At 37.7% G+C, this 12467-nt stretch overlaps 1 protein-coding gene across 1 annotated transcript in view; it reads left to right on the top strand.

Moving 5' to 3' along the window:
- NDNF (neuron derived neurotrophic factor) overlaps positions 1-12171 on the top strand; it is a 40938-nt gene extending 28767 nt beyond the window's left edge. Inside the window, exons 3-4 of the mRNA XM_059377931.1 lie at positions 7931-8055; positions 10149-12171. Of these exons, the coding sequence (XP_059233914.1) occupies positions 7931-8055; positions 10149-11542 (1519 nt within the window). The 3' untranslated portion in view covers positions 11543-12171. The remainder of the gene's footprint in view (positions 1-7930; positions 8056-10148) is intronic.
- Positions 12172-12467: the final 296 nt, after the last annotated feature.

Raw genomic sequence — 12467 nt, 5'->3', positions numbered from 1 at the left:
TTGCATTTTCCCTCTACCTTATTAGCACTGCTTGCCCACATCTAGGTTTTCCTATGGCCCACACTGCTAAACCTGACAGGTGGGCGTGCCCCAGCCTGGCACACCCCCACAGCCCAACCAAAGCCAGTATATATGCAGAGGCCACACAAGGGATTCCTGGCTCTGATGACCAGGGTGGTTACATTTCTGAGCCCCCAGGATTGAAATAATCAGGGAGACAGTTCTTGGCAAGCTATCCCCACCAGGATACTGCAGAGACTAAGACTGAGACACCCCCAGGCTTCCTATAATCAATCCTTCAAGACTGGGAGAGATAGTTTTTTCACCTAATGCATAGAAACCAACATAGAGAGTTAAACAAAATGAAAACAAACAAACAGGGACGCCTGGGTGGCTCAGTTGGTTAAGCCACTGCCTTCGGCTCAGATCATGATCTCAGCATCCTGAGATGGAGTCCCAAATCAGGCTCCTTGCTCAGCGGGAGCCTGTTTTTCCATCTGCCTCTGCCTGCCATTCTGTCTGCCTATGCTCACTCTGACAAATAAATAAATAAAATCTTAAAAAAAAAAGAAAGAAAGAAAACAAACAAACGAAGAAATATATTCTAAATGAAGAACAAGATGAAACTCCAGGGAGGAAAAAAACAAAAACAAAAAAACCTTAATGAAACAAAGAGAAGTAATTTACCAGATAAGGATTTCAACGTAGTGGTCACAAAGATGCTCAGCAATTTGGGGGGAAGAATAGGTGAACACAGAGGGAATTTCAACAAAGAGACAGAAAATATAAGAAAGCATTACCAGACAGAAGTCATAGATCTTAAAAAGACAGTAACCAAACTGAAATATACATTACAGCGGTTCATCAACAAATTAGATAAAGCACAAGAAAGGATCAGTAACCCAGAAGACAGGGCAGTGCAACTCACCCAAAGAGAGCAGGAAAAAGAAAAAATAATCTGAAAAAATGAAGATCATTTAAAAAACATACAGGACAACATCAGGTGGAGTAACATTTGCATATTAGAGGTCCCAGAAAGAGACCCTAACCTGGAGGATGAAACATATATCCTCGTTCAGGAAGCCTAGAGTTCAAAATAAGATGAACCTAAAGAGATCCACCCTAAGATATATTACATTAAAATGTCAAAATTCAAAGATAAATAGAAAATCTTATAACCAAGAGGAAAACTTGTTACAAATAAGGGAACCTCCACAAGATGATCAGCAGATTTTTCAGCAGAAATTTTGCAGGCCAGAAAAGAGTGACATGATATATTCAAAGTGCTGAAAGCAAAAAAACCTCCAACCATGACTACTCACCTAGCAAGATTTTCAGAATTAAAGAAAGATGAAGAGTTTTCCAGACAAGCAAAAACTAAAGGAGTTCACCACCACTAAACCAGCCTTGTCAGAAATGTTAAAAAGATGTCTTAAGTTGAAAAGGGGACTAACCAATACCAAGAAAACATATGAAAGTAAAAATTTCCCTGGTAAAGGTAAATATATATTAAAGGTAGTGAACTAATCACTTATAAGGTTAGCATGAAGATTAAAAGGCAAAAGTAGTAAAAAAAATAACTAAAACTACAACAATTAGTTGGAGTATATACACAAAATGATGTAAAATGTGACACCAGAAGTATAAAATGTGGAACTGGGAAGTAAAAATATAAGGTTTCAGAATGTGTTCATACTTAACTTGTTACCAAATTAAAATAGACTGGTATATATACATATAGGCTTATATGTGTAAGTCTCATGGTGACAACAAGGCAAAAACCTATGGCATATACAAAAAGATAATGAGAATGGAATCTAAACATAACACTAAAGAAAGCAATCAAACCACAAGAGAAGAAAGCAACAGAAAGAGAAAACAGAATGGAACGATAAAATGATTAACAAAATGGCAGCAACAGTATATACCTACCTATAATTTAAACATAAATGGACTAAATTCTCCAATCAAAAGGCATCGAGTGGCTGAATGGATTTAATTCCATATGCTCCCTGACAAGAGATTCACCTTAGATGTAAGGACACACACAGATTGAAAGTAAAAGGGCTAGGAAAAGATGTTCCATGCAAATAGAAACCAAAAAAAGTTGGGGTAGCTATTATATTAGACAAAATAGACTTTAAAACAAAAGACTATAATAAAAGACAAAGACGGGCATTACATAATGATTCAGGGGTCAATCCAGCGAGAAGATAAAACATTTGTAAATATATTTTTTAAATTTTATTAACATTTGTAGGTATTTATATACCCAAAATAGATTAGGAGCACCTAAACATATAAACAAGTATTAACAGACTTAAAGAGAGAAATTGAGAGCAATACAACTATAGTAGGCGGACTTAGTACCCCATATTCATCAATGGATGCTTCATCCAGACAGAATATTAATATCAATGTGGAAACATGGTCTTAAATGAAACATTAGACCATTTACTAGATATATACAGAACATTCCACCCATAAGCAACAGAATATACATTTTTCTCAAGTGCACATAGAACATTCTCCAGGATCAATCATATGTTAGGACAAAAAAAAAGTCTCAATAAATTTAAGAAGATTGAAATTTCACCAAACATCTTTTAGAACATAATTGTATGAAACCAAAAATCAATCACAAATATGTGGAGATTTAAAAACATGCTGCTGAACAACCAATAGGTCAATGAAGAAAAAAAAAAAAAAAAAACTTGAGACAAATGAAAGTGTGAAAGTCACACACCAAAATTTATGGGACATAGCAAAAGCAGTTGTAAGAGGGAAGTTTTTAATGATATAGGACTGGCTCAAGAAATCAGAAAAATCTCAAATAATTTAAATTTTATACCTAAAGGAACTAGGAAAATAGGAATAAGTGAATCCCAAAGTTAAAAGGAGGAAGAAAATAATAAACATCAAAGTGGAAATAAATAAGATAAAGACTAAAGAGACAACAGGAAAAAAATCAATGAAACTAAGAGCTTCTTCTTTGAAAAGATAAACGGAATTGATAAACTTTTAGCTCCACTCACTAAGAAAAAAAAAAGAGGACTCAAAATCAGAAATAAATGAGAGTAAGTTATAATTGATACCAAAAAGATACAAAGGACCTACTATGAAATTAATATGAAGAACTATATGCCAATAAATTGGACAAACCAGGAAAAAAGTGGATAAATCCTCAAAAACATATACTCCTTAAGACTGAGTCATGAGAAAATAGAAAATATGAATAGACCAATTACTAACAAGAAGATTGCTAGTCCCAACAAACAAAAGTCCAGGACCAGGTGGCTTCACTAGTGAATTCTACTAAATATTCAAAGAAGATCTAATGCCTATCCTCCTCAAAATATTTCAGAAAATTGTGGCCTCATTTTATGAGCCCAACACTACAGTGACACTGAAACTAGATATGAGGACACCACAAACAAACAAACAAAAATTACAGGTCAATATCCCTAATGAGCATAGCTGCAAAACTCCTCAACAAAGTATTAGCAGACCAAATTCAAATAATACATTAAAAGGATCATACACCACCATCAAGTTGGATTTTTTCCAGGGATGCAAGGATGATTCAATATCCACAAATCAATAAATGTGATATCACATTAACCAAATGAAGGATAAAAATCATACAATCATCTCAATAGATGCAGAAAAAGCATTTGGTAAATTCAACATCTATTTATGATAAAAACTTTTCACAAAGCAGGTATAGAGGGAATGTATCCCCATGTGATAAAGGCCATATATGACAAGCCTATAGCTAATATGACACTCAATGGTGAAAAGAAGAAAGCTTATCCTCTAGGATCAAGGACAGGACAAGGATACCCACACTTGCCACTGATAAGTGTCATGGTACTGGGAGTCCTAGCCCAACCAATTAGAAAGAAAATGATATAAAAGGTGTTCAAATTGGAAAGATAGAAGTAAAACTGTCACTGTTTTCAGGCAACATGATTTTATATATAGAAAACCCTGAAGCTCCCACCAAAAAACTGTTGTAACTAATAAAAACATTTATTAAATTTGCAGGATACAGAAATCAATATACAAAAATCTATTGTTTTTTTAATACACCAATAATAAACTACCAGAAAGAGAAATTAATTAAAACAATCCTGTTTACAGTTGCATCAAAAAGAACAGAATACCTAGGAATAAATTTAACCCAGGAGGTAGAAGACCTGTATACTGAAAACTGACATTGATGAAAGAAAGTGAAGAAGACACAAATAAATGGAAAGATACTCTGTGTTCATGAATTGGAAGAATTAATATTGTCAAAATGTCCATACTACCCAAAGCAAACTATAGATTCCGTGAAATCCCTATCAAAACTTCAATGACGTTTTTCACAGAACTAGAACAAATAATTCTAAAATTTGTCTGCACCCACAAAATCCCTGAAAACCAAAGCAATCTTGAGAAAGAAGGACAAAGCTAGAGATACTATGTTTCCTGATTTCGAACTGTACTACAAAGGTATAGGAATCAAAACAGTATGGTATTGGCATAAAGGCAGATACATGGATCCATGGAGCAGAAAAGACAGCCTGGCAATAAACCATGAACACATGGTCAATTAACTCATGACAAAGGAGTCAAGAATATACAATGGGAAAAGGACAGTTTCTTTAAAACAATCTTCTTGGGAAAACTGGACAGCCATGTGCCCAAGAATGAAACCAGACCACTAAACAAACACAGGTAGTAAGCTCCTTGATATTGGTCTTAGCAGTGTTCCGGGTTCTTTTTTTTTTTTTTTCTTGGTTGGTTTGGGTGGGTGGGTTGGTTGGTTGGTTGGTTTTGAATCGGTCTCCAAAGGCAAGGGCAACAAAAGCAAAAATAAACAAGTGGGACTACATCAAGCCAAGAAACTTTTGCATAGTGAAGGAAATCATTAACAAAATAAAATGCAACCTACTGAATGGGAGAAGATATTTGCAAATCATACATCTAATAAGGTTAAAATCCAAATTATATAAAGAATGTATACAACTTAAAAACACAACTCATCTGCTTTAAAAATGGGCAGAGGATATGAATAGACCTTTTCCAAAGAAGACATACATATGGCCAAGAGGTACATGAAAAGATGCTCAATATCACACATCATCAGGCAAATGCAAAGCAAAACCGCAATGAGATGCCACCTCACACCCATCAGAATGACTATTACCAAAAAGACAAGAGATAACAAATATTGGCAAGAATGTGGAGAAACAGGAATCCTCGTGCAGTGTTGATGGAAATGCAAATTGATACAACCATTATGGAAAACAGTAATAGGTCCTCAAAAATCTATAAATAGAACTATCATATGATCCAGCAATTCCACTTCTGAGTATTAATCCAAAGAAAATGAGGGGATGTAATGTACAGCATGGTGACTATAGTCAGCAATATTATATTGCATATTATGTAACTTTTTATGGTTACAAGGGGGAAGTAGATTCACTGTGATGATCATTTCACAGCATATACATAAATCATAACTTTGTTCATTTGAAATTAATATATTTCAGTTGTATCTCAATAAAAAAGAGCTTAAGCAGCTAAAAAATATGAAATTAAATGAATACATGATTCCTCAAGAGTTTACATTGTATTATAAGGATAATATTTCTGGGGTGCCTGAGTGGCTCAGTTGGTTAAGCATCCGACTCTTGATATCAGCTTAGGTCTTGGTCTCAAGGTCGTGAGCTCTAGCCCTGTACTGGACTCCATGCTGGGTGTGGAGCCTACTTAAATTAAAAAAAAAAAAAAAGATAATATTTCTTTGAACAATATTCAGTTCATTTACCTTTACTCAGCAAATTGGGCTCACATAATAGTTCTAAATATTTTGACCTTAAAAAATGATACATACTTGTTTATTCTTTCTTGACTTGACTTTTTTCTCCCCACAAATAATGATCAGGGGCTTTGATACCTACATTGGGATGAAATGTTACCTCACCTTGAGTTGAGAGTTACAGCAACAATAGAAACATCATTTCTAGGAGTGAAATACGCAGTGGGAGGCACTCATAGACATTGTTGATATTACAACTAATGGTGAAATTCCAGATAAAATTTAGCGGCAGTGGATAGCTTTTTTCATTGATTATTCTTATGTTTACACATAAATTCCAAAAGCTAAATGGTTCATGGAGTGTTTATCCCTCAGTTTTGGCATTATAATTTGGGGCCATGTTTTCTTAGTTGTTCATTGCATTTCTGTCTGCCTCACCAGCCAGTAAATAATCTGGAGCACATAGATCATGCCCTATTATCTCTGATTGCTGTTCTCTTCCGTACTCTGGGTATGGTAGCCAACAAATATTTGTCAAATTGTTAAAGTTTATTCAGATTATCTTTTATCCCTAATCGTAAGTGCTTCCATATGAAAACGTTGAGTTAGAAGGACTCCCTGCTGTTTTATATGTATAATGAGTACCTTGTAGAATGCAAGAATTGTTTTGTCATTGGTTGCCTGTGGCCTGTATGTAAGTTAGTAAGACACAGTTACTTTGGGAAATAAGCTACTTCCTTGTCTGAAAGGAGAACAGAAGGTAGAAGATGAACTGACACATTGGTTTCTGCTTCAGCAGTTGGCTCTGCTACCAACATAAAAACGGAACCCTAGAAGTTTTGAACACTTTTTTACTTACATGATGCCAAACAAAATATTTTGTTGTACCTATTTCTTTGTAACAGAGATGGGTTCAGTTGTGTGTATATTGTTAATATATCCAACGCAGCCTGGCCAAAGGAACAAAATTCTACTCTCCATAAGTAGATTGAATTGGAAAATTAAGCCATCTGACACCTGTCTTGAAAGATGCTTATGATACTTATACCTTCCCACCCAGTAAATAGTACAGTTATTTTGTCTAGATGACATCTAACTTTATTATTTTATGAACAAGTTGTTTTTACTTTTATAGAGTCTTGTCTTCCTACTGCCTGACCCCCACCCTCCTTCTTTTAATTTATATTTGAATGGTGAGGGGAGAAAATACTGATAGTGCCATTCAGATTCGGTATCTTTAGGTAGAAACAGACTTGAGGTGTAAGGCTCCTGGAGCTGGAACAATAGGGTTGGTGCTAGAATTCTTGGGTTCTATTCATTAATTTCATAATTGATCATTCAAAAATATTTACCAAGTACTTACTACATGTAGAAATCAGTACTAAATGCTGGGACTTCAATGACATGGCAAATGAACCCTAAGTGGGCCTTTGTTGAGAAAATGACAATCAAATAATACAAATATATAGTCACAAATTTCAATAAGCACCCCAGGTGAAAAGTACAAGACACTGAGGGTGCACGAGAACCTGACCCAGAATTAGGAGTCAGAAAAGGCAGCCCTGACAGAGGTGACATGAGTAAGGGCAAAGGAGTGCATGAAACAACATCCCAGAGGTTCCAACACAGGGCAGATTCTAGGAAACTAGGAGAGCCCCATGTGGTTCAAGCACAGGACATGAAAGGCCAGTGAGGTAGGCAGGGACCCCTCCACTGAGGAAGTTTTAGATTCTGCGAACAATTAAGGACTTTTCCCCAAAAAGCTAGAGTCTAAACTTACTCATCAATTCATTCAACAAGTATTTATTGGGAATTACTTTAGTCTCTAAGTCTTCAGCAATGAACCAAATGCCTGGCCCTATTACATCTTTCATTCTAGTTAGAGGAGATGGAAAAATAAAGAGGTAAACAAAGAAATATGTAATATGTCAGGTAGTGATAAGTGCTTTGAAGACAAATGAAGAAGTGTGAAAGAGAGCTTCATGGGGAAGGTGTTATCTTCCATAAGGGGTCAGAGTAGGTTTGTTAAGTGAATAAGAAGAAAACCAGTGATTTTTCCAGTGACTCTTGATAAGTCCTAGAACCAATGATCTCAGTCTCAACTGGTCCACTTCCCCACAGGTATTTCTTTGTGGTTGAAGAAGACAATACTCCATTATCAGTCACAGTGACTCCCTGTGATGCACCTTTAGAATGGAAACTGAGTCTCCAAGAGCTGCCTGAGGACACAAGTGGGGAAGGCTCAGGTAAGCAGCATGTTAAGTCTGGCCCTGGACCCCTGAATGGATAACTAAAAGACCCATGACATAGACAGCCTTCTGTCTATAAGAAAAAGCAGCGTGGATGCATAGGGGAAGACTCTGGAGATTTTGCAGTGGGGATGGCACTGAAAGACGTGATCTTGACACTGTCAAAACCACTTGACAGTTAAGAGAGACAGACTTGGAGCCTGAAGGGGTGAGGAAAATGGAAAGGTTTGGACTAGCCTCTCTAGCTGTGGTTTGCAATCTCACCCAAAGATTGGAATCAGCACTGGGTGCTTTAAAACTACTGATGCCTGGATCCCACCCTTAAAGGTTTTTACTTAATTGTCCTGGAGTATGATCTGGACATTGGGACTATTAAAATCTCCCCCTAGGTTATTCTGGTATGCAGCCAAGATCTCTGGGGAGTAAATGGTGGCACCGAAAAGAGGAATAAAAAGGCTTTGAGTGCCATTGAAAGGCCAGGATGACAAGAAAGTCAGTAGGAGGGGTATGTTAGGCATTTAAGGAAGATACAGATTGTGGAAAGCAAATACCAAGAAACAGGGAAGTGAGAAGAATCCGTATGAGGCTCTGGGGTGACCTGCTTCCTTCAAGGGGTGAAGGCATCATAGCATAAAGGTGAAGTCTTTGTGACTGGTGCCACACAAAGGATGCAAGCTAGATGTGCTGCTCATAGGGATGAGATGACAGAGAGTTGTAACTAGGAAAGTATGTCATCATGGGAGATAGAGAATAAATAACGGCATGAAATCATTCATCTCCGGGTTTGGGACTGTGAAATTCTACATCCCTCATTCAATTTGCAGTAATAAGCTGAACAGGGTGCATTCCCACACTGGTTACCCAATCCTTCACCAGGTCTTGGTGTCTAAGCTTATCTGGTGTCTATGTGGTATCTGATATTAAAAATAAAAAGATAGAAAAAATTAGTTTGGTTTCAATACTTTCCTTCTATTATTCCTAGGCATATATTCTCCACACTGAAAATTAGGTCCTCTTACTAGTACTTCATATTCTATGTTTTAATGAGAGACTGTCCAGTCCTGGTAACAAGAATAAAACTAGTGAAATAGCTGGCCATCAAAATGCAATCAAATTGCAATCAAAATGCAATCAAATCCTTTTGATAAGCAGATTGATGGTAGGAATTAATCTTTCAAAGGCTTACAGTCTTTGACCTAAGACTTTCAGTAATTACAGTCAATTCTGAAGCCTAAATTTAAATTCAGAAAAGCCAACATGTATGTGTGTGGGTGTGTGTATATATAGAAAGACAGATATAGATATATACACATATACATACACACACACACATATATATACATGGCACTATCTTAAATGGTCAAAAATTGACCAACGGTATTATTTATATATTTATGAAAATACTACTTTTTACAAAATTATTATTTTATTATAAATTTTATTGTAAAATAATAATTTATTTTATAAACTAAAACATTACAAAATAATAATTTTATTTATTATAAAATAATAATTTTAAGTGAGGAAGACAGGATTCAAAATGGAGGTTCATTTGGGAACATATATGTATGAGAATAAGTGTTATTAAGCTATAGAGAACGATGAAAAAGAATAATATCAATTGCATAAAAACATGTAAAGGACTGAGTGGCAATGAATCAAAATATTAATGAAGGATTGTCTTGGGATCATGAATTAATGGATGATTTTTTTTTATCTTGTTCTTTCCCTCTATTTCCCAATTACCTACTGGGAACATCATAATTTTTTTTTAAGATTGATTGATGTATTTATTTTAGAGAGAGAGAGAGCAAGTCAGGAGAGGGTCAGAGGGAGAGGAAGAGAGAGTCCCAAGCAGACTCTGCTGAGCACAGAGCCTGACCTGGGGGCTCAGTCCCACAACCCTGAGATCATGACCTGAGCAGAACTCAAGAGTGGGACGCTTCACTGACCAAGCCACCCAGGCACACCCGACATTATTATTTTTTATAACAGCGCAAAAAGAAGATCGTCTTAAAAACAGAATCTAAGGTTGGCACGCCACAGTGCATACCCTGACCCGTAGCTTGTGTTTCTCTCCTGTCTTCTAGGTGAGCCGGAGCCTCTGGAGCAGCAGAGGCAGCAGATCGTTCATGAGGAAGGCACGGAATTATTCTCCTACAAAGGCAATGATGTGGAGTATTTCATCTCTTCTAGTTCTCCATCTGGTTTATACCAGTTGGAGCTGCTTTCCACAGAAAAAGACACGCATTTCAAAGTCTACGCCACCACAACCCCGGAGTCTGATCAGCCCTACCCCGAATTACCGTATGATCCAAGGGTGGATGTGACCTCTCTGGGACGCACCACAGTCACTCTGGCCTGGAAACCGAGCCCCACGGCCTCCTTGCTGAAACAACCCATTCAGTACTGTGTGGTCATCAACAAGGAGCACAATTTCAAAAGTCTCTGTGCGGTAGAAGCCAAACTGAGTGCAGACGACGCTTTTATGATGGCTCCAAAACCCGGTCTGGACTTCAGCCCCTTTGACTTTGCCCATTTCGGGTTTCCTTCAGAGAATCCGGGTAAAGAACGCAGCTTCCTAGCAAAGCCTGCCCCAAAACTGGGGCGGCATGTGTACTGGAGGCCCAAGGTCGACATTCAGAAAATCTGCATCGGGAACAAGAACATCTTCACTGTCTCGGACCTGAAGCCCGACACGCAGTACTACTTCGATGTCTTCGTGGCCAACAGCAACAGCAACACGAGTACCGCGTACGTGGGCACCTTCGCCAGGACCAAGGAGGAAGCGAAACAGAAGACAGTTGAGCTCAAAGACGGGAAAGTGTCAGATGTATTCGTCAAACGGAAGGGAGCGAAGTTTTTACGCTTTGCGCCGGTCTCTTCTCACCAAAAAGTCACTCTATTTATTCACTCCTGTCTGGACGCTATTCAGATCCAAGTGAGAAGGGATGGGAAACTTCTCCTGTCTCAGAATGTGGAAGGCATCCGGCAGTTTCAGCTTCGAGGAAAGCCCAAAGCGAAGTATGTCATCCGACTGAAAGGACACAAGAAAGGGGCGTCGATGTTGAAGATCCTGGCCACCACGAGGCCGAGCAAGCAGCCCTTCCCCTCTCTTCCTGAAGACACGAGAATCAAAGCCTTCGACAAGCTCCGCACCTGCTCCTCGGCCACCGTGGCCTGGCTGGGCACTCAGGAGAGGAACAAGTTCTGCATCTACAAAAAGGAAGTGGACGATAGCTACAATGAAGACCAGAAGAGAAGAGAGCAAAACCAATGCCTAGGACCAGACACGAGGAAGAAATCGGAAAAAGTCCTCTGTAAATATTTCCACAGTCAAAACCTACAGAAAGCAGTGACCACGGAAACAATTAAGGGGCTTCTGCCCGGAAAGTCTTACCTGCTGGATGTGTATGTCATAGGACACGGGGGCCACTCGGTGAAGTACCAGAGTAAAGTCGTGAAAACCAGGAAGTTCTGTTAGTTACCTCGTACGGCGAGATGCTGTTACATAGACCTGCAGGAGAGACATGGAATCACTTTAAGCATAAACTGACTACTCCCACGGCTGAGAGAAGTGGCGACCAGTCCTTGGACTGTGGACGGAAGGATATCAACTTGTGTATATTGGTGTTTATAGGAGTATCTGTTGAGGAGTCTTGTTCTAGTGTACCTCAGTGGTACCTAGTGTGTGTCTGCTGCCCGTTGCTGTCAGAGAGGGCATCTGGAAGGAACTGACATCCCTTGCTTTGACCACTGCATGAACTGCTTCTAAATTATTTTATTACCTGAAAATTTAAAATATGCCATTCATTGCACACATCCACAAATGCAAATCATTCCTCTCTATAGATGCTAGGATATATATAAATTATTTTATAAAGTCTTGTTTTAAATGTCAGTGTTTCTATGATTGTAAACTATTAAATTCTTTTCCTGTTAAAGTACAGATCTAATCTAAGTATATAATTAAGTGGACGGCCCTCTAGTCAATTATATTGCTATTGTAAATTCTTATCTGTTGAGTAAAATGTTTAAATACTGTATGTATCTCATGTACAAAGTTGACATACATTATATTCATGTACATAAAATTAAAGATATTAGATTATATACTGTTCATTTTCCCAAGCAGCTACCACGGTGTATTCAATTTTTATTCTGTTCAAAAACTGCGCCCTTATATAATTTGGCACCAGAATCAACCTTCGTTGTAATAGTTAAGATAACATGCTGCGTATCTCCAAAGTTACTGTGGCATTAGAGATACAGTTTGCTTTCGGATGCTGATTTGGAGCCAGGTGTCATGATTGTTGAGAGTTCCAACAGACTTGTTTTAAAAGAATAAGCAAAAAAAAAAAAAAAAAAAAAAAGGAATAGACAAAGTCAAACACTGTAGCTCAACAAGG

Source organism: Mustela nigripes, chromosome 1, assembly GCF_022355385.1.
Source record: "Mustela nigripes isolate SB6536 chromosome 1, MUSNIG.SB6536, whole genome shotgun sequence".
Lineage (NCBI taxonomy): Eukaryota > Metazoa > Chordata > Mammalia > Carnivora > Mustelidae > Mustela > Mustela nigripes.
This window is presented reverse-complemented; position numbering and strand designations above follow the sequence as displayed.